Consider the following 26,119-nt stretch of genomic DNA (forward strand, 5'->3'; position numbering starts at 1 on the left):
CAAAAATGTCACCTAGTCTTGAAAACCGTTAACCTTAGGATTGGACTGTGTTTTTAAACCCAATGTGGTAAAAGCGTGCAATTCTTTTCTTTTTTAAGTTAAAATTCCCTAACACAAATTTGGGCCCTCGGGTTAGGTAGCGGGTCCAAACTAAAAGGCTTGCCCTTTTGTTTGAATCCGGACTTGAACTTGAAGCCCGAATTTTATAATATTAGGCAACTAGGTTTCTTTAGAGACAAATTTAAATAGAAAATGGTAGTTTGCTCTAGGATAGCCTTTAAATAAAAATGAGATGAGCCTCGCCGAACAAAACATATAAAATTGCGGGGCCCTCAATAAATATTATATTGCAATACTTAGACTTCGGGATGAGCCGTTTAGCGAATTTCACGGCCTTCCCCAAAGATAATAACGCGTTAGCCTCTTTAAGCGCGTCTTTTAATAACATTACCTTCCTAAACTCGGGTGCGCATTTATGTGACCCAAATCCAAATCTCAACGGAGTCAAAATGTGTCACAAATCGCGGGTGCATTTATGTGACGCAGTTCGAGACGTGTTTTCACGACGTTGCAATTCACTTAAAAAATAATAATAAAAGCGGTTCAAAGTTAAAAAGCATAAGCTAAAACATGTTTTGAAATCAGATAAATAAGCCAAATATGACAGTTGAGCGACCGTGCTAGAACCACGGAACCCGGGAATGCCTAACACCTTCTCCCGGGTTAACAGAATTCCTTACTCGGATTTCTGATTCGCGGACTGTTAACAGAGTCATAATTTCCTCGGTTCGGGATTCAGTCGGTGACTTGGGACACCATTAATCTCTCAAGTGGCGACTCTGAATTTTAATAATAAATCCCGTTCCGATTGTCCTTTAAGTGGAAAAACTCCTTTACGCCCTTGCGGGTGTAGGAAAAAGGAGGCGTGACAATGAAATCATTGATTATCTTGAGCATGGAAAATTTCCTGAAGATCCCACGGCATCCCGAGCACTGCGCGCTAAAGCAGCGCAATATAGTTTCAAAGGAGGCCAATTGTACAGGAAATCTTTCCAAGGCCCACTGGCCCGATGTTTGGGAGCCTCCAAAGATAATTATGTTATGCGAGAAGTCCACGAAGGGATCTGTGGAAACCATTCGTGCACATATTCCTTAGCACTAAAATTGGTGAGGGCAAGATACTATTGGCCCCGAATGGAACAAGACGCCAAAGCTTTTGTTCAAAAATGCGATAAGTGTTGACGCTACACACCGTTGGTACATCAACCAGTAGAACCATTGTACTCAGTTCTGTCTCCATGGCCGTTCATGAAGTGGGGAATCAGACCACTGCCGCCGGCCCCAGGTAAGGTAAGGTTTCTTTTGATTTTAACTGACTATTTTTCTAACTGGGTTGAAGCAAGTCCTTATCATAAGATCAACGAACGTGAATGTATTTCTTGTGGAAAAACATAATTTGCAGATTTGGGATACCAAAAGAGATAGCCTATGATAATGGGCTGCAATTTATAGGCGCAAAGGTCACGAAGTTCCTTGAAGACTTGAAAATCAAAAAGATCACATCTTCGCCCTATCATCCGAGCGAAAATGGTCAAGCTGAATCAACGAATAAGGTGATTATACAAAATCTCAAAAAGAGATTGGAAGCAGCTAAAGGCAAATGGCCCGAGGAGTTTCCTGGTGTATTATGGGCATACCGAACATCGGCTAAATCTAGATCGGGAGAGACTCCTTTGTCCCTTGTGTACGGAGCAGAAGCCCCGATCCCGGTGAAAGTAGGGGAGCAAATGAATAGGCAAACAATGAAAAAATGTTGGTCGATTTGGAGTTGTTTGATGAACGCAGGGACTTGGCACATATAAGGATGGAAGCTCAAAAGCAGAGAATAGAAAGATATTACAATCAAAGAGCCAACCTCCATTATTTCAAAATAGGAGACTTAATTTTAAGGAAAGTAACTCAAAACAACCGAGAACTTAATGCAGGGAAGCTAGGTCCAACATGGGAAGGCCCCTACCTTGTTTTAGCTGTAACCGGGAAAGGATCATACGAGTTGGAGAATCAAGATGGAGAAAAGTGGCCAAGCAACTGGAATGTGGCACACCTCATGAGATACTATTGCTGATGACGTCACCTGTACTGAAAGTATGTACTGCACTCTTTTTCCCTTCGTCCAAATTTTGTCCCAATTAGGTTTTTCTAGCAAGGATTTTTGCGAGCAACAACGGAAAGCATACTACGAAGAAAGTTTTAACAACAACAATACGACCTTTAATAACAAGGCATATAAGCGAAGAACCACTCCGGAGCGGTTAGATAATCTTTTGCTCGGTAGCAAAGTTCCCACCGGGAAGTTAAGTTTGCGATCGAACAAAGATTACCTGACCGTTCATAAGTTCAATCCACTAGGGGATTGTTAGATAGTTTTTGCATCGATAGCATAAATTCCTAAGGGGAAGTGAAGTTTGTTACCGAACTGAAGATTATCTAGCAATCATTAGTGGAATCCTTGAACGTGTTGAACTTCCACTGTTCAAATTCGTATTCTTCGCATTCGAACACTGGGGGAGAATGATATGAGGATACGGCAATAACGACTGTCGCTTCGATCGCAATACGAAATCCGGAAGCATAGTTATATCATAGGGACCGAGGACTGCAGGGTCAGTCCCGTAGAAACAAGTTGTACAGCTTAGCCACAAGAAAGAGCAATTTCTTTTTAGCACAACAAATGCTTATGTACTTTTCAAAATGGGAGGAATAAAGTAAAGTCCTTTTATTTCTATCTTATTTCTTGTTTGAACGATGAATTGATTTTGTCATTTGAAAGTTAAACAAGTACTTCAAATGCTAGTGCCATAGTGAACAGGAGACGTCCTGTTCAAGAGCACCGTAAACATAAGAGGGCCCTATCTTATAAAAACTCTCACGATAAAGGGTTGATTTCGGAAGAACTTGTGCTCGAAATCCAAATGCTTTTGGAAAAAAATACAACCAAAGCTTTGCATGATCAGACGCAAACAGTAAAACTTGCGCAAAACACATAAATGAAAAAGGATGCAAAGATCAAACATACATAAACATTTAAACAGAAGTACACAGAAAAGAAAACTCATACAATACTTGAGCAAAAAGTGTTTTTATTTAAAACGAATGTGCTAAACGGCACAAATACAAAAATTGGAAAAAGAAATCAAAAACTAAGTTGTTGCATCTCCGGAACCCGGAGGAAGAGAAGCATCCATGCCCCCAAGAGAAGTGGGTAGATCCGCCGCCAGCTCAATGTCTTGGCTTCATCATTTTGACCTTCAGCATCATCGCCTTCTGGTTCCTCTTCAGTTCCCGAGAATTCAGAATCGGAACCAGAAGAATCGATAACATTAAGCCTGGCCGGAAGACCACTTTTAGCAGTTGACTCCAGCTCACGGGCTTTAGCGATTTCGACATCAAAGTCAATGACACCCGCTTTAGCCTCTTCCTAGTTTTTTCTCCTCATGTTGTAAATAGCATATGTTTTTTCAACAACTAGGGAAGCTGATCGGTGCTTGAGTTCTTCTTTAAGTTGGTCAACCTCGGCAGAAAGATTTTCCCACGCAATCTAACGGACCGGAGGCTGACATCGAGATCACGGACAGTAGAGATGAAAAGTCTATTATGCTCAATGGTCTTCTTATACTTCTCCTCTAATTGGGAATACTTCACCCCAACAGTAGCAAACTTTTCAATTTTGGAGTTCAAGGCCGCCTCAAAATTCTGCAATCTTTCAGCGGAGGGAGCCTCGCGATCGGATGCAACAATAACGACACTATGGACATTAGCCCATTTGGCCCTAGCCTCTTCAAATTGAACCCTCAACGGGGCGATCTCTTGGTAGAGTCTTTACTTCTTGCTTGCTTTGCTGCAACCGAGCCTCCAACACAATAGCCTTAGCAGCTTTACCTTCCAGTTCTGAGAGGTGGGCATCAATTTGGTCCCGCTCGGCCAAAAGTTGATCCTGCTCGGACGTAAGTTCCTCCTTATCTCGAACCAACCTTTGGAGACCCTCGGAAGCAAGAAACTTGGACTGCAAAACAAAAAAGGCAAACTCAAAATACTAATATATCAAAGATAAAAGATATAACGAAGGAAGCGAAGAATATACCGCTGCAGCGTTATGCATAGCATTGTTCAACAAACACTTTCCCGAGAGGGCTTGTATCTTTTCCCTATCTTTTTCTGAAGCAAAAGGCTTCAGATAGTTAGCAAGTTCCACCGGCACGGACAACAGATTGCATCAGGTAGAGACCGAGAGAGTAATGCTCCTCCTGCTTTGCGGATCTTCTGAGGGGGCGGCATAATTATGCACCAAGTTTCCATAAATGGGGGACTGGGGAGAGGAACATCCTGTTTTCGGACAGAGGCGGCCGGTGGAGATGATGTAGCAGTTGCTAGTAGTAATGGAAGAGTTGGTGAAGAAGGAAATGAAATTGATGGCATTAAAGGATGAGAAGTGGCTACGAAAAGCGCAGTGCTGGTTGTTGGTTGTTCGTCAACCGAAGACGGCAGGGACTCAGTACTCAGCCTCGCAGTACCGGGCGCAGTGACTGGGATCCGAAAGCGGGAGTTGGCATTTTCCACCATCTCAAACCCCCCAGAGCACCAAGGCATCGTCCTCGGTTGGTGTAACTAACACAACAGATTGAGAAGTCTGTTGAGCTGAGGAAAGTCGTCATCTTCTATGTAGAGAAGCCCCCTCCTCGCTGGCTTAACCATCATCGTCAATCATCACGGTATCTATTGCTGGCCCGAGCAGGGGGATCGTCACCACAACTTCCGAAGACGACTCTGGGGAGGCAGTCTTCGCCCTCTTATTCTTTTCCCCGACCGTGGAGGAACGTCTTCTCTTTAGTTGTTTGTTCTCCGACCGGGGACTCTGAGAAGAAGTACTCGCACCAGAAGCAGGCCCGGAGACACCTGTCTGTGTAAAGGCCTCCTGCAGCAACCTTGCCGCATCAGCAGGATTAGAAAAAACATCCTTCTCGAGGGCGGCAACTGCGCCCGGGGTAGACCTAAATTCAGTAGAAGAGAAGGGTGAAACAACCTCTTTATATGAAAAGGTAAAAACAAGATGAGTTCGACTAACCATGATTTTTGGCCTTCCACCTGTATTTAAGTGACAGTTCTTTCCACGTGCGGGTTTCAGGCGTAGTAACGTCCAAGATTTTCTGGACCCATTGGTCCAAGCCTTCAACCTTAGGTGGAACCTACCGAGTCGCTGAAATAAGTAAAAGAAAAAGGGTCAATAACGATGAGTAATGATCTTTAACGGAAGAAAAGAATTAATGGTGGACTTACGAGTACGGTTCCATAATTCTGGAAAAGCTGGAGCCGTGGTCGGGATGATGTCACTTGTGGCGACTGAAACGAACCATTCCATCCATCCACGGTCGTTGTCATCATCCATGCTGGATAGCAGAGCATGGTGGCCACGCTTGCTGAAATTTATCACTCCCCCTAGAAGATCTTAGGGGAATAGAGGTTCATCACTCGAGCTAGGGATAGCTCTTCTCCCGTCTCCTGGCACAGGCACAGAAGACAAGCGATTATCCTACACACGGAAGAACTTACTTGTGTCAAGCACACCTGGTAGCAGAGGCAGAACTCCACGATGACGGAGTCAAACTCTCCGCTCAAAGAAAACGCTCCCAAAGTGAAGGGATACGTGTAAAAATACGTAAATCCCTTCTTGCATAAGGTTATCCGCTCCTCCAGGTCGGGAGCGATAATGTCCAAATCTTGACAGCGGCAGTCTTCTTTCACAGCAGGGATACTGGAAGGACGGATGGAAGAAGGGTATACGCTAACAACCCACGAACGAGGGTGACCAGAAGGATACTTCTCTTCAAAATCTTTGGTAGTAATTAGATTCCTTGGGATGATGGTACTCACCGTAGGGAGAGTAGTAACTTTATCTCTGTTCTTTGAAGAACTAGGATTTCTGGAAGAAGAGGCCATTTTTTATCAGAAGAAAGGTTTTCTCTCAAAGAAGAAAGTTAAAGAAAGGTTAAAGACGAAGTATGAGTTGAGTAAAGAAATTTTGAAAAAATTTAGAGTATTATGAAGTGAATCAAGGAAGTTGATGCGTATAATTAAAGGTATAGGCGGCAAAACTTATGGCCATAATTACCTCGATAACTGACAAAAGTGATGCTAAATCGTGGGATGACGCGTGTTCGGGGCATTAAATGCGGAGAGACGTGCGTCTAATCAACCGTCAGAAACTTTTCAAAGGGGGTCAGTGATTTCCCGCCAAAGAGGGTGTTTCTACCAACTTTTCGGTGACACAAATTTATGCCACCGGAAAGCGGGGGGACTATCTGTATAGGGTAAAATATATTTATATTAAATGATCGCATTAGGAAGTGACATATGGAGCCAAAGACAGAAGATAGTTGAATCCGAAGGCAACAATCCCGTCTGTTACTAGAGAGAATGATACTCATAAAGATGAAGTAAATACCAGCCACCCAGTAGCATTAATTGAGGATTATTCTACAGCATTAAGTACACAGCCCGTTACAAGGAATATGGCATTCACTGTCTGCCGTTACACATTCTTCAATGGCCCTCATAACTGACATTAAAGAGGGGCTTGATCCTAGGACCTTGTTCCCTAGATGAAGCTACAAATAGTGAGCTCTATTATCATTGTAAAGAACAGAATTTTCTGGCAAACATACGCTACACTCTATTCAAAGCTCAATATAATTTTATCTTCTTGTTTACTGATATTGTTGCTATTGCTGGGAGCTCTGCTCCCGGAATTTCTATTTCACCTATTTTATCTCCATCTCAAGGCTAAGTATTATACTTTTATCTAATTCATCTATTATTTCAGGATTAAATTAATTCACTTGTATATAAACCACGTAAAAATTCAATTGTACCGTTTTTCGAATAAATATGTACGCAATATAATTTTTCGATTAATGGTGTGCACTAGACCAGCCATGGAATAGGGTGGCTACGCCACTGTCCGATATAGTTTTGGGATAGGAGTATGTGTTTAGCAAGCACCACTGATATTAGTTCTTACCTATGGTAATTTTAATTTCTTTTACAAAAAAAAAAAAAAAGTTAAGCTCAAAAATAAACAGGACATATCAAGTCCATGGTTTTGCTATGGTAAATGCACCCGAAGTCAAAACAACATATAAGAATTTGTAAGAGAAGAGGAGAATAGGGCAGGTTTAATTCTGGAGTGGAGGGGAGGAGGAGAAGAGCAGGTGGAGCCAGAGCACCCAATGTCTGCTCGTAGGGCTCGTTTGGTTGCATGTATATGTTATTAGAATACTGAAGAGGTGTTTCGTTATTTTTTTTCTTTACTTGCATAAACTCATCATTGCTAATACATTGTCTGGTTATTACATTTTTTTTCCTGCATAAGTAATACTTGCATAATTTATGTATTATTTTTATGCAAGTTAGAAGACGAAATAAGAAGAAAAAAACATGGATTAAAACAATTAAAATGACCAAATAATTCTCATCTATTAAGCGATTTAAAAAAAAAAAGCAAACAAAATACATATTTTAATATCTGCACTACAATTTTTGCATTATTAAGGGTCTGTTTGGAAAGTCACCCGATAATTGGAATTGGTAATTACTAGGGTAGTTATTACACAGCCTAGTAATTACGACAACCGGTTTGTTTGTCATAACATAATTACAGTGTAATTACAAGCGTGTTGTTTGGTTGCGCAAGTGTAATTACGCAATTAGATTAAATTTAAATGAAATAATTATCAAAACTTAAATGATATTATATTTGGTATTAAAGATGCATATTTTTTCTTGAATATACACTAATTAGTAATTCTATATTTATAAATAATATTGTAAAAATAATTGATATATATTTTCTAAATTAATTATATTTAGTTTAATTAATTATAAAAGCTAAAAACATATTTTTTATAAGAACATAATGGCTAGACCTCTCTAATTACATTCAATTTCATGTTAACCAAGTAATTACTTGGCTAGACAAACATACAAAGCTGTATAATTACACTTAATTAAATCTAAATTCAATTCTTAGGTGGCTTTCCAAACAAACTCTAATTTTTGCATTAGAATCCCTCCGTTACAATCGTTGCATAACATGTCTCCGAATAAAACGACCTGTCAAGTGTCTTAAATAAGCCGGTGTCAAATAAATAGTGAATACAGTAGCTACTAACTTAAGGCCCATTTGGCCATAAAAGAATTCACTTCTTATTTTTTATTTTTTTCCCGGAATCACTGTTAGGCAAATTTTTTTTAAATTTTTCCGAATTTTACGGAATTTGAAAAACTCCAAGAAATTATTTTTCAAAATTTTCACTTCAAATCACTCACAAAAATTCAAAAACATCTCCAAATTATATTCATATCCCAACACAACTCTAATTAATGATAAATTAGTAAAAATAGGTTTTCTTAAATTATTTTTATGTGTAATTCTTGATAAATTTTATTCAAAACAATTGCGGGTATTTTAGTAAACTTATCAGTTACAGTACGTTACAGTCAAAACAAACAACAAACATATTATTTAACAGCAGCAAACGATACAATCTATTCAAACGTTGTATCGATAAAACGATACGCTACAATACAATACAATATAAAACGATGGCTAACAATGATCCAAACATAGTGTTAGTCTACTCGGTTCCCCTTATGAACATTTTTCCTGGAACTCTTAACTACGATTACAACCAAGCCTGCAAAATGCACCAGAACTTGTCTCATAGTCTAGACTTCGGCAATAGATTGGAAATTTTATGAGTTTGCTTCAGAACTACCTAAAGAGGTTTACCCAAAAATAAAGGGAAGAAAAATAAAAAGGGAAACAACATTGCCTTATAAGAATGCTCCAGGATAGGTTCTGAGATACACGGATATATTTCTTCTTCTTTTATGAAAGAAGATACGTGGAATTTGATAGAACAGAATTCATTCACACAAATATTAAATCCAAGGATGGATATCCCTACCTAAGTCAAACAATGTCAAATGTGAAAGTAGCAACATGCCTACTACACAATATATATAGAGATTAGGCAGAGGACAATCACTACATGCTCATTTCTGAAATACAGATAAGGAAAATATGGACATACTCATCTTTTTTAGAACATTGGCTCCAGTCGATTGGAGTTGTATTATCTACTTTGGACCAATGACAATGGCAATCACCATCAGTTCGGCTGCAGTAAGCCTTACTTTTGCCTCATTGATTAATTTAAAGGCATGCATAATGTTACTGCCCCAGTAGCAATTGAAATCCACTTCGCACGAGACTAAGTTGCTACTCTTACGATGCATTGCCACAAATTAAAGCAATTCAACAAGGCCTAGGAGGGACAATAACCACTTTCAACTCCTATGATCCATTGACCTGGCTTTCTACTTGGTACACTCCATTTGGAACGAGCATAGATTCTTCGAGAAATTTCTGTAGTACAGATACATAAATGTCTGGGAAAGTCCGGTAATGGTCTACATGGGGAGATGAGCCAAAGTTGAAAGAGTGAACCTTTCTCCCACTTTTTCTCTGCTCTTCAATAAAAGACTCAACCGACTGAACTGGAATGACCTTGTCAGCAGAACTGTAAAGATAAAGCTGCGGACAAGAAGGCTGGTTCTTGACAAGGGCAGAAATTATCTTCCTCAGCCGCCTGTGCATTGGAGACAACCAATAATTAAAAGCAGCTAATTTTATTTCTGTACCTTCTAATCAAAAGCTAAATACCGCAAGCAAAGAAGAACAAAAACATGTTGAAGTACTTACGCATTAACATCAGGCAAATTAAGAAGAAATGAGAAAAGCTTCTCAAATGCTGCTAAAAGCAAGGTTTCCATCAACATGGGTTCTTTCCCTTGAATGTTTCCTGAGGTTAACCCACTTTGCACTTCAATTCCTTCTCCAGCTTCCACTGAAGGATATACAGAAGAGCTACGCTTCTGCAGCAGGGCTGTAGTAAATCCTGCTGCCCAGACCTGCCAGGTTTAAGATTGATTTACCATATGACATTCCATTTTACCCAATTTTGTAGAAACAGAATCAACAGTATACAACAAAACAGGAAATAATGTGGCACATTTTCTTATTAAGGAGGAACGAAAAAGCGCACCAAGAGACCAAAAATCTTCCAAAATGGCAAACTAAATTCCCCACAAAAAAAAGAAAAGAAAAAAAGAAAGCAATATATGCATAGAATTTCCTGAAGTTGTGACAAAACTTCCAGCAAAAGGCTCGATCTATCCAAGAAAGACAATGTCAAACCCTCAACAGCAAAGAGGGACATCGAATCTCAAAGAACATTTAAGAGCTTTGCGTTCTGCTACTCCTCACAAGAGGTTATGATGCGAAATATCATTTAGAAACTGAAATTTACAGAATAACTATCTAAAGCCGTTCAACAGTTTGAAACACATTCCAAACTCATCCCCTTTCCTTTCACCTCTCTGTTTGTTAAATTCTTCGAAATTGGTAGTAGGTATAGCTTAATAAATTCATGATTAAAGGAAAATTGTCAGTAGCTAACAATTGGCATGAAAAATTCCCTTCCTAGCAATACATTTACCTGAGGCTAAACTTGACACATAGGAATAAGAGTCATATCAAATCAATCCCTCCACAGATACTATGTCAGCTTGCATCTTTACTTCTTTATTTCTTCAATGACAACAGAAAAAAAATTTGACAATGGATATTGTCATTTTTAGTTTTTTTTTTTTTGGAGGGGGGGGGGGGGTATGTAAGCATAAAGGCTGCTTATGTTGCAAATTTCCACCAGTGCACAACAGCACCATGACATATCAAAGAGATATATGAAAAAACAAACACAGGAAATTAAAATACATTTGTGGACGCATAGTAAAAGGCTAATAGATAAGACTAACTACCGGGTATGCGGTTCACAAAAGGTAAATGCCCCTACTGCTAATGATATCATAACTTCGCATGCATAATTCTCATTGTTATAGCAGTAAGGAGTGATTGAGACAAGTCACTTAAAAAAACTCAATCTGTGGGTTTCTATTGGGAAGATAGTGTGCAGATACACAGCCCCAAAAAGATGAGCACAGGATGCAGCACATCCTTTCATATTCAGGATATTCATTTCTATAGCTAGTTAAAATGTGAGTGAAGAGCATGATCCCGGAATTAAAAGCAGCTAGTACTCAAACATCATTTGACTCAGTGTCATAACAACAATTGCCATACTAAATTACTAATGAACTGAAAAAAAAACGTAAACAGAGACAGCACAGGGAGACACAAACACGGAGAGAGAAAGCAGAATTCAGACATTCTGTAAAAAGTAACCAATGACACTAAAATGCAAAGGATGATCATTTTGGAATAAACACTTCCCATTGAGAAAAGTCATTTCATTGACAGCAGAGAGTAAAAACGTTTCAGGTATCTTTGTGACCATATAGTGAGACGGAGACAATCGTGAAGTGGGAAAAGAAAACTTTCATTTCCTTTCAGCAAATATAGTTCCATTTATCTTCGTCCAACAATATGGTGAAAGCGTAACTTCAAAAATGTAACTTATTTAAGATCAGACAAATTCCTACCATCAGAAGCAGCTGAATAATATTCGATAAAGTATTTAAGTGATGGTGGGGTGAGGGAAAACCAAATAACCTTGGGGCTTATATCAGGGTCGCCACCTGAATCAACAATACATCCCTTGATCTTTTCCAACAAATCCTCTCTGCTCTTCAAATTCTCCAGAATAGCACCATAACTGTACATAAAACAGATAAGAAAAAAAAAATGAAACAGCTTAAATGACACAATCAAGTTTTTTAAGTCCGATAAATCAACCTACGCAAGCCAGCCAGTATTACTGAAGGTGTGAAAAACCAAACATCTTTCACGACCATCCTTGTCTGATTCCGACAACCACAAAGCAAGCTCATTTGCAAGCACAGCAATCCGCTCCTCTAATTTCTTCCCTAAATCGAACGAAAGCACATCTCTCACAGAAGCAACGAATGTTAGAGCGTGAATACCCCTAGCGTTATACAACTCAATATACCTCCTTAAATGCTTGGGCTTTGACCCGAGCCAACCCAATAACACAACCGTCACAATTGGGCCTTCTTTCGGCGGCACCCCAATTTCACTACCATTTTCGCCGCCTGCAGCAAAATGCCAATTGAATAATCTGTCTTGCGGGCCAGATACTATACGGGCAAAACGGTTGCCGGATAAGATGGGATTGAAGAATTGTAATGTACTGAAGGGAGGATTTGATAACCTAAATGGTGGTGAAAGTGGGAAGGACGAATTGGAGGAGAAATTGCGATGAGATAAGAAAATGTGGGGGGCGTTTTTGCGAGATAAGGAAAGTGAAGGGGTGGGAAATGAAGATGGTGATAAAGGAAGGGGCTTGTGATAGAGTTTGAGGAAGAGAGAAGTGGGGAGATGGTGGCGATTTGAACAAGTGAGGAGTCTGACGGAGGCTTCCATTAATGGGAATTTTGCTGAGTCGTAGTAGGTTACAGGTGCTGTTATTTGTAGTGGTGGACTGTTGAGAGAAATGAATTGGGCAACCGTCTTTTTTCTACCTGAGCCGTTAATAGCTTTAGTGCCTGTTCTTTGGCGTTTGGAACAAGTAAAGTTACTATTCCTTGCGTGAATATGTTTTACCAAGTAAAGTTAAATTTATTATACTTAAATAATTTTAAAAAATAAAAATATATATTAATTAACTATGATTAAGTGATAGAGCTCTATGTGCTTTGACGTAAACACCCAGCACGTTGTATACGGTCAAAATCGAGCTTGCCTAATTTTGTATGACTAACCGAAATCGGGGTGGCAGATTAAGGCTCGGCCTCAGTTATATTGGACCATGGCACGGAGATTGGTCGGTAAGCTCGTGGATCAATGGCCGATCAAGATCGAGACCAGCCGTGATTGAGACCGAAACGAGAAAGAGATCGAGCGAGATCGCAGGAAGCCTGCTAGATTGAATAACAGAAAGCCGAGATATCCGTGGTCGGGCAAGGATCGTGGCGGAAATCTCCGCACGTGTCAAGTCAAGACCGGACATTTAGCCAATCATGGGATTTCCTTCTGTAATTAGAATTACCATAAATAGGATTCCTCTAATGTATAAAGAGGGTCCTAATCATTTTGTAAGGACACATTCACGCATAATCAAGCAATATACTACATTTTTCTCTCTTAAGCTCTGTTGTTCAATTCACACTTTCAATAGCATACTCAGCTGGTACGAGAGCGGTTTAGCCCGAGGGCCACAGTTTCATCACATTGGTTTGCTTTATTTTACTGCTAATCTCTAACATTAATTCTCATATATATCAGTTTGTGCCAAGTGAAATCACGTATCATTAAAATCATTTATAAGTTTAATTGTTATCCGATTTTAAGGGTAAACACACGTGTAAGTTTATGTCCTCTACCTTTCTCTCTCTTTAAAAAATCTAACGTTTATATCAAGCATACTCCTGAAATCATGTTTATAAAGGCAAAAATAAAAATGTTCAGATTATCTATCTAGAACTATGTTAATTATCTAAAGGCAAAAATCATGTTTTGAAATACGTATGAAGTATCTTATTCAGAACTATCACAAGATTGGTGCGATGTGCACAGATAGCCACTAACAGCTTATGTCTTTATTTTAAAGCCAACGTTTTAAATGACTTTAGTCTTTAGCCACTGGTTTAATAAACTTTAACTGCTCGGACAAAAATACCCTTCTGCTCATGTCCTTAACTTCAGGACTTCAGGACTACATGTCCTTAACTTTTGAACTTGAAACTCTAAGTTAAGGACTTCAGGACTACATGTCCTTAACTTTTGAACTTGGAACTCTAAGTTCAGGACTTCAAGGTTACATGTCCTTAAGTTTTGAACTTGGAACTCAAACTTCAAGACCAAGCGTCCTTAACTTTTGAACTTGTAACCGTAAGTTAAGGACCTATTGTCCTTAACTTTTGAACTTGTAACCGTAAGTTAAGTACTGCTTGTCCTTAACTTTTGAACGTGTAACTGTAAGTTAAGGACTGTCTGTCCTTAACTTTTGAACTTTAAACTCAAAGTTAAGGACTGCATGTCCTTAAGTTTTGAACTTAAAACAATAACTTAAGGACTGCATGTCCTTAAGTTTTGAACTTGAAACTATAAGTTAAGGACTGTCTGTCCTTAACTTTTGAAACTGAAACTCAAAGTTAAGGACAGAAAGTCCTTAAGTTTTGAACTTGAAACAATAACTTAAATACTGACTATCCTTAAGTTTTGAACTTGAAACTATAAGTTAAGGATTGTTTGTCCTTATCTTTTGAACCTGCATGTCAAATTTAAGGAATGCATGTCCTTAACTTTTAAACCTGCATGTCAAACTTAAAGACTCATGTCCTTAACTTTTAATCTTTGAACTCAAAAGAAACAAAAACAAGGTAAGAAGAAAGAAATTACTGTACGTAATTGAGACATCTGCTCAAAAATTCAGAACTTGAAAATTTTGATGATGCAAAAGGAACTACCGTACGTATTGGTAAAAGGAATAGTGAAGCAAAATCAGAAGGATCTCATGATGGACCTGGTTATGTCCTAGTAATTGGGGTCACTAATAGGCCTGATGCTATTGACCAAGCATGGAGGAGGCCGACCGTGAAATCGCCTTGGGTATTCCAGATGAAAATGCAACGCGAAAGAGAGGAAGAAAGGGTAAAATTGTCTTTTTTCTATTAGTAGTGGCTATTTTTGCTGAGCATTATAATTAGTGGATAAAAATTAAAGACACCCTTAATTAGTGGCTACTACACGCCATTTTTACCACAAGATTGAGTATCTAATTTATGGATATCTCACAATTGAATATTCTACTAACGTGTCACCTCTAGCCCATTGTATAGAGAATTTTCAATTTTACATTACCGGTATATTTTCAGTAGAACATATGTGAAGTCCGAAATGCTCGCCTCTGTTGTGAGAATTCCTCTTTTTCTGGATAAAATTATAAAAAGCTAGTGCTAATTAGTTATGAACCGGAAAAAATTGATTCTCAGCTAACACAGTATTACCATTGCATCCTTAGACTTTGTATGGGTCAAAATCTGATCCTACGATAATTAACGAGGCTAATCCCGTTTTAAGTTAATTCATGATTAATTAACGGCACGAACACTCAGGATTGACAACGTTCAACCCGCCTCTAGCTCGGTCGACAAGGCCCTGGCCTACGCGCCAATACAAAAGGCGAGATCTCAACGTGGTTACGGCCACTTATCGCCAGCTCACGAAGCTCACAGTTATAAATACCAAGAGAGGAAACCCCAGAAAGGGGGGCTGCTTCTCGACCACTAGTGAGAGGAGAGAGAAACGAGAAAAGATACCCCTCTTATGGGAAGAGAAAACACCATTGTAAGGCTCTGAACCTCTCCATGGAGAGGCAGACCAAACAAATATTATCAATAAAGGTTTCTAATGCTTCTCCCCCTAATCGTGAGTTCTTATTTTCATGTCTTTCAATTGGTCCAACGGATTATTACGATTTGCTATGATTATCCCGGGATTTATTTATATTGTTTTGTACTCGTAAGATGTGTAACTTCTTTTGAGCGAACAATTTGGCGCCGTCTGTGGGGATTTCATAGCAAAATCGCGTAGTTCTTCCCTGGACCAAAAGAAAAGAAGCGCCAAACTCGAAGGGGAGCTCGAAGATCTCAAACAAAGATCTAAGTCCTCACTCTCTCTCCAATCTCAGATAGTGCAAGCAAGAAGAAGCGGCCCCCTCCTTTCCTCAGGGGAGGTCTCTGTAAGGCATGCGAGCTCCGGTCGGAAACCGGCACGGAGATATCTCGAGCCGAGATTCGCCTCAAGACAGCCTCTATACCCTGGTTGGGAAGACAATGGATAAGCCGCTCAAGGTCTCGAATCCAAAACGAGTCCCAGCACTCGATACCCACCATATGGGATTCAGGCTCTGTGCCTTCGTCATCAAGATCGACAAAGTTCAACAGCAGTTGAACCGGAACTCAGGCTATGCGCCTCCGCCAGTAAATACAGGCTACGTGTCTTCGCCAACAAGTTCAACTACGGTTGAACCAAGACAGGCTATGCGCCTTCACCAAAAAATTCAACTACGGTTGAACCGGGACTCAGGCTATGCGCCTTCGCCAAAAAGTTCAACTACGGTTGAACCAAGACAGGCTATGCGCCTTCACCAAACAGTTCAACTACGGTTGAACCAAGACAGGCTATGCGACTTCGCCAACAAGTTCAACTACGGTTGAACCAAGACAGGCTATGCGCCTTCGCCAACAAGTTCAACTACGGTTGAACCGGACTCAGGCTATGCGCCTTCGCCAACAAATTCAACTACGGTTGAACCAAGACAGGCTATGCGCCTTCATTAGCAAATTCAACTACGGTTGAACCGGGACTCAGGCTATGTGCCTTCGCCAAAAAGTTCAACTACGGTTGAACCAAGACAGGCTATGCGCCTTCATTAGCAAATTCAACTACGGTTGAACCGGGACTCAGGCTATGCGCCTTCATTAGCAAGTTCGACTACGGTTGAACCGGGACTCAGGCTATGTGCCTTCGCCAAAAAGTTCAACTACGGTTGAACCAAGACAGGCTATGCGCCTTCATTAGCAAGTTCGACTACGGTTGAACCGGGACTCAGGCTATGTACCTTCACCAAAAGTTCAATTACGGTTGAACCAAGACAGGCTATGCGCCTTCATCAGCAAATTCAACTACGGTTGAACCGAGACTCAGGCTATGTGCCTTCGCCAAAAAGTTCAACTACGGTTGAACCAAGACAGGCTATGCGCCTTCATTAGCAAAATTCAACTACGGTTGAACCGGGACTCAGGCTATGCGCCTTCGCCAAAAGTTCAACTACGGTTGAACCGAGACTCAGGTTATGTGCCTTCGCCAAAAAGTTCAACTACGGTTGAACCAAGACAGGCTATGTGCCTTCATTAGCAAGTTCGACTACGGTTGAACCGGGACTCAAGCTATGCGCCCTCGTCAAAAGTTCAACTATGGTTGAACCAAGACAGGCTATGCGCCTTCGCCAACAAGTTCAACTACGGTTGAACCAAGTCAGGCTATGCGCCTTCGCCAATAAGTTCAACTACGGTTGAACCAAGACAGGCTATGCACCTTCATTAGCAAATTCAACTACGGTTGAACCGGACTCAGGCTATGCGCCTTCATTAGCAAATTCAACTACGATTGAACCAAGACTCAGGCTAGGTGCCCTCGCCATTAAATCCAACGAGCTCGACCTCGCTCGAACTACAAGGATGGACGCCTTCGTCCTCAACTTTAGCAAGTTCAACCACAGTTGAACCGAAACTCAGGCCAAACGCCTTTATTCGTGAAAGCAAAGCCCGACCTCCAACAAATCAAGGCGCAGGGTAGGCACCCTCGCCATTCAAGTAAGTTCTCCCAACTCGAATTAAGACTCGGGCCGCGTAAAGTTCGGCCCCGGTCAAACTACGAGGCTGCGTTTTTTACTATCACGACCGGTAGTTCGACCGCGTCCGAACTGGGACTAAGGCTAAACGCCGCTATCGCCAAATAACGGCCAAGACGCCCGCACCGAGTTGAAAAAGCAAGGCCATCAATTATATTGTGGCTAAGGCCATCATCGCCAACATCGACCTAGATTCGACTAAGGTGAATAAACGACTCGACGACAGTCGAAGTCGCCTTTATGGCTAAGACCGTCGATTCTGTCACGACTAAAGTCGTCGATCTAAATTCGACTAGGGCCGCCAGTGCCGACGTTCAACAAAAAGCACAACAAAAACTCTAAAGAACGAAAGAAAAACAGTGACATAAAATAAGCACAAGGCAGGCAATAGAAAAGAAAACTTATATATTTACAAAGTCAAATTGCGGGTCATCCCCGCTTACACCCGGCCAAGGCCGATCAATACAAGAAATAAAAAGAAAAACTACAAGAAACACCTAAACGCCAAACGGCGAACAAGACGAGAAAAAATGCATCATCATCTTTTTTACTCGGTGCCGTCCGCGCCATCGTCTGCACCAGCGTCAGCCTCGGGCGTCGCCACATCAAAACCACAATCAGCACGGGCCTCACGAGCCTTCTGACGCGCCCCCTCGAAAGCAGCTTTGGTCACGACGCCAGCCTCTCACAAGCTCTTATATACATCACGTTGGGCCTCGGCAAAAACCCAAAGTTCTCGAGCCTGGCTGGAAGAAGCGGCTTGATCCCGTAGCCGCTGATTCTCTTCTTCCAAGGCCGTGATTCGGTCCGCCATGACCTGGGCGTCCTGCTCGAAGACACCAATCGGCTCCTCGAGACTTGCTTCTCTAAGGGCCGCGGCATCCCTTTCCAACATCCGCTGGGATTCATGCACGTGGATAGCTTCCCTCAACACCTCGGCCCTCGACGAGGCGTCCCTCACTTGAAGCTTCAACAACGCGACTTCATCCTCCAGCGCGGTCACCTTCCCGCTCCATGCCGCAGTGACTTCCGCCGCCTTCGCCTGGCCCAGGAGCTCGCCCTCAGCTACAACCCTCTTTACCGCCTCGAGCTCCTCATCCTTTCGGCGAAGCTGCTCATCCCGCCTCGCCAGCTCTTCGACCAAGGCCCAGCTACGAGGATCATCCCTCAAGCGCTCTTGCAATTCTCGGCACTGATCTCGGTAGCGATACTTCTCCAGCGCCCGCAAAAATATCCCCGAGCGGACTTTGGCTCGACGGATGCTCTCCACCTCCAACAGATAAGACTGCAAAGCAAAGACAACGATCAAGATAAAAGAACAAACTTGAGGCAAAGAAGAAACGATCCAACGCAACGGTACATACCCTCAGGCCCATCACGGCTACTTCATTCATCAGCCCGACATCCGTAACGCCCCTCAGCGATGCATTCTCGGCCTCCGAGCATAGCGGCTCGAACTGCGGCACTAAGTTTTCCCCTTGGAGCAATAGGTTCAATTCCGTGGGAACTTCGATAAGGCGAGATCGCCCCTCTGCGCGCACCGCTGAGTTGGTAGAGCCTTCCTGAAACATACGGACGTCGTCGGGATCCAAGTCGGATTCGGACTCATCCTCACCCACTTTAGCAGCCGCTGAGGAACTGCCTCCCGTCTCAACGACTGGAACCACCAATTGAGCCGCCGAAGCGACGGTATCATCACGGCCTAAGCCAACCGGGGCAACCCCCATTGTTTGTTCGCCCTCAGGGGCAGGCGCCGCAGCAGCACTCATCTCCACGTCTGCCGGTGGAGAATCCAAATTAATCACCAAAGGAGGAGCCGGCGCGAATGCGACCCTACGCCTCATCGACGGCCTCTCCTCCTCCCCCTCTGACGATGATCCCGCTCTAGGGCGCACAACTCCCGAAGGCTCCTCATCCCGAAGCCGGGTCCGTGACGGAGAAGAAACCGCTGAAGATTCAACTGAGGCCGCCCTCGGTATTGAGCGCGACACCGGCGCTGCAGTAAGCCGAGCGACTGCGCCAGGCCGACGGAAGGCCAACTGAGGGGCCTTGACGCGGCGTGCCCTCCCTAATCACAAAAAACAAGGTTAGTAAATAAAGCTGAAACAAAGCAGAACAGAAGGAAAGATCGATTTTTTACCTGCTACGGGCCTACGGCCATGCCTCTCCCAGAAAGACGCCCACGTACGTATCCCCCTCGTATGGGGGAGCACGGCATCGACCCATTCACGTATCCAAGACAATGGGGGCGGCGGCGACCTGTCGGCTACAAAAAAAAGGGCGAGAGTTAACGCTCATAAGCGCAAATCATAAAGGAGAAAAGAAAAGAGGATTCAACCGATAAAAAAAAAACTTACGTGCATGGTTCCAAGCCTCTGGGAACCCAGTAGCATCCGCCACCAGGTGCTTGGTCCTGATATAAAAGAAGTGCTCGAAAGGGCGGGGCTCGACCTCGTCATCCAATCTCATGACCAGGCCCTTCGACCCACGTGGGCACGCCTGAATCATGGTACCACGGACTCTCTGAGGAGCGTAGAGACTCAGCACATGCTGCAGCGTAACCTCCCTACGGGCCAATTCCGCGTACTTGATAAACATTGCCAAAAGTTTGTAGAGGGAAGGAGCGAGCTGACCTGGGCACACCCCGTAATAACGGCAAAAATCCACCACCAGCATTGGGAGCGGGATCTTGAACCCCAACCTGAAAGGATAGGCGTAAAAAACGCAGTATCCCCTACGGTCGGTGTGGACCCTCTCCTCGCTTCTAGCAAGAACGATGTCCGCATGGGTAGGAACGACGCCCTGTTCCCGCAATCGGGCCATCCCAATTTCCCCCATCAAAGGGGCTTCATCCACCGGTTCCTCTCCACCGTCGACGGTGAAATCAATCGCCGGACCTCCGGGCCGAGGAACCACCTCGTCAACCGACGAAATTTCGCCGGACCCCGTCTGTTCCACACCTCCCATCGCCAGAGATGGTTCGTCAGCTGCCGGAAAATCTACCGGAAGAACACCATGGGAAGAACTGCCAGCCATTGGTAATCTACTGAAAACAAATGTGATCGCAATCGAAGGAAAGAAAAGAAAAGATGAATCAGCGAGAAGACAAAGTTTCCTCAGAATCTCTCTCAACTGAACAATGAAGATATGAGAAATGAATGCCTCAACCCACCTTTATAGGCAACATAAGTGGCTTTTGCAAAGCCCAATAGCCATCATTAACTGCACGACCAACCGCAAAACGGTTCGGTTCTGTAGCAGCAAGCGTCATTATGACGAGCTCCATAAAGCGGCTTCTCGACCATCCGCCAGCGTACCGCCGTCAGAACAATCGCTACGACCTATGAACACCGAAAGAATGTGCCGAACGCCGTTAAAATTTTGGACGACCAAATACGTACTCGGCGCATATTCATTCCCCACGGCCATCTCCAATATATAAAAGGCTACGGCCATCTCCAATATATAAAAGGCTACGGCCATCCTCAATATACGAAAGGCTACAGCTATCTCCAACGTGTAAACGGTTAAGGCCACCGCCGCCAATAATTCGACTCCCTTATTCGAGTTGTTTACAAATCACAATCGATGAAGTCCGCTCATCGAGCTCGGCCGAAACACGACCTCAATAAGCGGAGGGACTAACTGTATGGGTCAAAATCTGATCCCACGATAATTAACGAGGCTAATCCCGTTTTAAGTTAATTCATGATTAATTAACGGCACGAACACTCAGGATTGACAACGTTCAACCCGCCTCTAGCTCGGTCGACAAGGCCCTGGCCTACGCGCCAATACAAAAGGCGAGATCTCAACGTGGTTACGGCCACTTATCGCCAGCTCACAAAGCTCACAGCTATAAATACCAAGAGAGGAAACCCCAGAAAGGGGGGCTGCTTCTCGAAACTAAGTATTTTCTGGAAAAGAGAAACACCGAAATTAACACAGACATAGTTCAGGATTTAACGACTTACTCTGATACCAGTTGTTGGGCTAAACTAGCCCAAAGATACTCTTAATATGGTGTGATATTGTCCGCTTGGGCAAGCCCGTACGGTTTTCCCCAAAAGGCCTTACACCATTTAGAGATCCCTATACCTTATATGTAGACTCCCAATCTTTTCAGCTACCAATGTGGGACTTTGTTCGCACATCTAACAGAACGTTCCCAAAATGGTCCATCCAAAATAATATACGACCTGTTGGGTAGAATAAGTTCATTGAATAGCCTACTATCGAAACTCCAGTTTCAATCTTTCATCATAAAAATGAGTTCATTATCCTTGTGATGTATAATGTGTTGTGGGAAGAGAACCAGTTACCAGTAATAGGAAATTCGTGAAGCATAGAACTGTGCCTGATAGAAAATGTTACAGTCTATCATGACTTATTGAGTAAAGGGTACACAAGAAACTTCTTTGAACCAAACTGACTTCATTGATTGTCAGAGGGCTGTACACTTCAATAACAACAAGCATATTTTATCAATAAGGTTACATTTCTGGCATTGTTTCAAGAGAAGGTTCTGACAACCCCAAGGTTGATAACCAATCTAATAAAGCTTTATTCACTTGTTCTGGAACTTCGTCGTGGGGGTAATGCCCTGCCTGCAAGTTTACAAGGGTTGTGTTTGGGTAGAAATCCTTAATTCGGTTTGCCTTTGCATGATCAACCCAAGGGTCTAGGTCACCCCACAACAACAACAATGGGCAAGAGAGTTGGCTCAGCACACTCTCAAGTGTATACTTTCTCGGGTTCGATATAAGTTGTCTTAGTAGTCTGCACAATGCAAAGTAGAGAACATCAGATGAGTTTCTTAACCTAAACTTTTGATAGACAAAGTGCAGTAGGAACTTTCGCATGAAATGAACGCCAAAAAACTGACATTACAAACAACCTAAATCTGGTGCTGCTCACATACTTATCAGGCTACATAGGATAGGATATATATAATGATGGAACTTAGAAGAAAGTTTGATGTATCAAACCACTAGGCAAAATGATCCCCTAATTATGGAGTGAAATGGCGTGATAAAGCAGATGTAGTAAGACTATTTTGTACACTTCTGAATATTAGTAGCTCAACATTGTCTTTGAACTTTGACCAATCTGCAACTCTTTCAGTATTAGCTTATAAGCCCGACGAATTCAGTTTAAAGTTCAAAACACAAATTCATCTATCATGAGAGTCAAGGAAATCGATAAGAATGATGATGATATTTACACTGAGATTTTAGACTGATATTTCACATTGATTGTGGTGAAATTTCTAGTAATACTTCTGCTTCTTCCAAGGGAAACAAAGTAATGTTCTTTTAGCTACCAAAACGGAGGCAAAAACCTATAGGCTGTGGCTGCATTCATACCGGTAATAAACTTCCCCTGCATTTGGATCAGCAGCAGGAATAGCAACTGAATTGAGGAGGTAATCATCCACATTTGAATGGTTTCTATAGACCTTCAAGAGACAAACATCAAGAAAGTTAGTTCTTCTGTCTGCTAATAGTTCCTGAAGATTGTCAGTGGGTGACTAAATAACAAATGAAATGCAAAATGAAGAAACAACCCATCCGTTTCTGATGCATCATCCTGCGAAAGTTACAAATTTGAAGCCAAGAAAACAATATTAGAAAACAGCTTCACATGGAAGCAACCATGAACTATTTCTCGCTCCATCTATGATTGTCGATTTTCACTTTTAGAAAGTCAGCTTTCCTATTCCAAGAGTGAGATACAGCGTTGGCTAAATGTCGTTTTCTATGAAATGAACTTAGAGTTTGAAACCTAGATCACATGAAACACAACAAACAACTTTAGTATTTCAAATCTTTTTGAAAAGTTAAGAAAATTACGTGAAGTGGAACTTTTTGACTTGAGAAAAATGATAAAAGAGAGATAAATTGGGTCAGAGGGAGTAATTTAGAAGAATTAAAAGATTCAATGGTCCAATTCGAAAACTGATGAATCTTAGTTTCTGCAAGAACTCATGTGTTAGTTGGTCTTACTTATCGATCAACTACCAAATGCTTCTTTTGTTTGCTTATCTATTTGGACTCAGCTTACCATATCAACAAAAAGAGGAAAAAAAGCTAACAGCTATTACTACTTACAGATTCTCTGAGATAGGACACATATGTGCACAAGCTAAAAGGTAAGAGCACTAGTGCATAATTTGCATATGCAAGCAAAGCAAAAAATCAAAATTCATTTTAAAAAGTTGGTAGAAGAAAATTTAGCTAGGAAGCAACATACACCACTCTTCAGCTGAGCTTCAATTTGAGCTGGTCGCATGGATAGCCAAAATGCCAATCCGACGACAACACGTTGAAAGATTTCCTCTAGTGGCCTTACAATGAACTTTCCTAAGGCTGTCTCTTCAGTTGTGTCAGTTGAAGTAATGTCATCCCCAAATTGTCCTGCACTATTTAATAAGGTAACTGCCTTGACTTGCTCAGCTGGCAGTGCTGCTGCTGCTAACAAAGTAGTAAATCCTCCAAGACTGTTAAATAATACAACAGACATCATAATTGAATTCAATCCAATAGTATATGTTACTGAAACAGTACCAGTTGCTAATTCATGCAATGGAAAGTTGCTAAATGAGTGAACTCACCCGTTCCCCACTAAAACCGTGGGTTGTTTAACTATCTCCTTTAAGAAGTCGGCAACCTGATCTCTCCAAATCAAGGCATCATAGTCTATTCGTGCCTTTTCGCTCCAGCCAAATCCGAGCAAATCCAGAGCATAAACCTTGTAATTTTTAGCCAGTTCTGGTATATTATACCTGAGAAAAGAAAGAAATGGTTTCTGGAGATTAGATGAAATAGTACTATGCCAAAAGGATGTGCATATGCAAGCTACACCAACTAGTATATTATCTGTCTTTGTAGCATTAATAAATATACCATGGACAATGTATGAACATCAAAATAAAAAATGGAATTCCTTAATAAAGATAAATAATAGCAAAATCCCATTTTAGGAGTGACAACACAAGAGTTCTTTTGCAATTTTGTTAGAAAACAAATGTATATCAAATAGTAAGAAAGAAGAGTATAATCCCACTTAATCTTGTGAACACCATGTCAACTCTATCCCGCTAAATCTTATGAACTCAATGCCATACAAATACAGAGACCGAATTACCTCCAATGAAAAGCAGAAGTACCAAATCCGTGAATCAAAACAACTGACAACCCTTCCCCTTCCTCTACATAATGAATTTTATGCCCTCGCCATGTCCAATAGTTGTAACCCTCTGGTTTAAATGGTAATTGCTGCAAGCCTATATTATCATTTCTTTGTCAAGTATTTCCAAAAGTAAGCAACCCTTCCCCAAAAGAAGGAAAATAAAGCAGTAATTCTCGTAAAACGGGTGATGAAACTAACCTTGAGAGGATTCAGCAACTACAGAAGGAGTCATAACTGAAGCGCCAGTAGCAACAATTCTTTTAATAGCAAAAGTCCTTCTATTTAATTCCCATCTGCCCCCTTGTACTAAAAGAAAAGGAAAAAGAGAGATCAAAACTTAACATCAATGAGTTGCACATAGTAATCAAGAAACTGGTGTAAGGTTAAACAAAAAGCTTACTGAAATGATTACTTCTTCCGGGTACAGCTAACCTGTTACCTTTCGGATTCAACCATTCGGTGCTAGCCCTAGCACAACAAGTTGACATCGATGTTACTTACAAACTAGAAAGTACCCAAAAGCCTCAGGCCTGAGGATTCAAGAATCTTTATGCATGGACTTTTGGAACAGTTGAACGTGGAACTTATACAGAAGTTAAGTAATTAATCTGAAATACAATGTTATATTTTGTCCTACATCCCTTACATTAATTAATGATTTTACGAGCTTGGAAAGTACTTGTTACAGCAATATTTTAATAGAAAGGTAGTATAAATTGAGCTCTTGAACAAGCAAATATAAAACAACCTTCACATGAGGGCTATTTAACATTACTACAATGTGTGAATCACTGAATCTAATAACTCAATCTATTAAAAATGAGAAATTTAATTCAATGTAATCAATATGTGTTCGCGTGATCTTTTTCAGAAACAATGTGAGACTAGGAAAGTGCTGCCGAATTGCTTCAATGAGGAATCCTTTTGTTCCAGGCAGAAGACAAAACAACTTGTCGTCCTCTCGCGACAATGCACTTAGAAATTTCGGAACATCCCATGTATAATACTAAACAGATGTCAAAAGCTTGCTCTTCTTTCATTGTATGCTACATTAGCTGGATTTAATTACTCCAGCACCAGCTCATCGTGTTCACCAATGTTTCTGCTTAACTGCTTTGTGTTCATCGTTGTTTCATTTTTTACTAAGTATTCCTTGTTTCTCCAACTCTTGGCTCTCTGGCATAGTTCTCTTCATCCTTTTAGGAGCCACTTCAGAATATCCTGATTCCACTCAACGTGAAATCATATATTACGATGACCATCTCATATAAATTAAAAGCTTAAACGGTTATACAGAACATATATTTATTTACTTAATTACCCCTTAAGTACGTCAAGACTCAGCTCATGACATATGTCTACTGTAATACCATTTTAAAAACTATGTGACCAACTTTATCCAAAAATTTATACAT

The 26,119-nt window shown here is 41.5% G+C and overlaps 2 protein-coding genes across 2 annotated transcripts; both read right to left on the reverse strand.

The window, feature by feature from the left end:
• Nucleotides 1–8,867: 8,867 nt before the first annotated feature.
• On the reverse strand, nucleotides 8,868–12,657 carry LOC109242345 (transmembrane protein 53). Its single transcript, XM_019409208.1, has 4 exons — nucleotides 11,877–12,657; nucleotides 11,690–11,792; nucleotides 9,821–10,029; nucleotides 8,868–9,707 (listed from the first exon to the last, which is right to left on the reverse strand). The coding sequence occupies exons 1-4, from the start codon at nucleotides 12,518–12,520 to the stop codon at nucleotides 9,413–9,415; spliced, it is 1,251 nt and encodes a 416-aa protein (XP_019264753.1). The 5' UTR covers nucleotides 12,521–12,657; the 3' UTR covers nucleotides 8,868–9,412.
• Nucleotides 12,658–22,006: 9,349 nt separating this feature from the next.
• On the reverse strand, nucleotides 22,007–25,192 carry LOC109242335 (pheophytinase, chloroplastic-like). Its single transcript, XM_019409202.1, has 7 exons — nucleotides 25,117–25,192; nucleotides 24,903–25,010; nucleotides 24,660–24,798; nucleotides 24,127–24,297; nucleotides 23,766–24,012; nucleotides 22,880–22,971; nucleotides 22,007–22,292 (listed from the first exon to the last, which is right to left on the reverse strand). The coding sequence occupies exons 1-7, from the start codon at nucleotides 25,190–25,192 to the stop codon at nucleotides 22,007–22,009; spliced, it is 1,119 nt and encodes a 372-aa protein (XP_019264747.1).
• Between the last annotated feature and the right edge of the window lie 927 nt (nucleotides 25,193–26,119).

Source organism: Nicotiana attenuata, unplaced genomic scaffold (genome assembly GCF_001879085.1).
Source record: "Nicotiana attenuata strain UT unplaced genomic scaffold, NIATTr2, whole genome shotgun sequence".
Classification (NCBI taxonomy): Eukaryota; Viridiplantae; Streptophyta; class Magnoliopsida; order Solanales; family Solanaceae; genus Nicotiana; species Nicotiana attenuata.

Excerpts from the sequence above, each read along its gene's own strand:
- LOC109242335 (XM_019409202.1), bottom strand. The coding sequence starts at position 25,192 with ATGTCAACTTGTTGTGCTAGGGCTAGCACCGAATGGTTGAATCCGAAA. Across the intron at positions 24,298-24,659 it reads ACTTCTGCTTTTCATTGGAG|GTATAATATACCAGAACTGG; the intron begins GTAATTCGGTCT and ends TTCTTTTCTCAG. Across the intron at positions 22,293-22,879 it reads GCAGGGGAAGTTTATTACCG|ACTACTAAGACAACTTATAT; the intron begins GTATGAATGCAG and ends TGCATTGTGCAG.
- LOC109242345 (XM_019409208.1), bottom strand. The coding sequence starts at position 12,520 with ATGGAAGCCTCCGTCAGACTCCTCACTTGTTCAAATCGCCACCATCTC. Across the intron at positions 11,793-11,876 it reads AGTAATACTGGCTGGCTTGC|TTATGGTGCTATTCTGGAGA; the intron begins GTAGGTTGATTT and ends TTTTATGTACAG. Across the intron at positions 10,030-11,689 it reads ACCCTGATATAAGCCCCAAG|GTCTGGGCAGCAGGATTTAC; the intron begins GTTATTTGGTTT and ends TAAACCTGGCAG.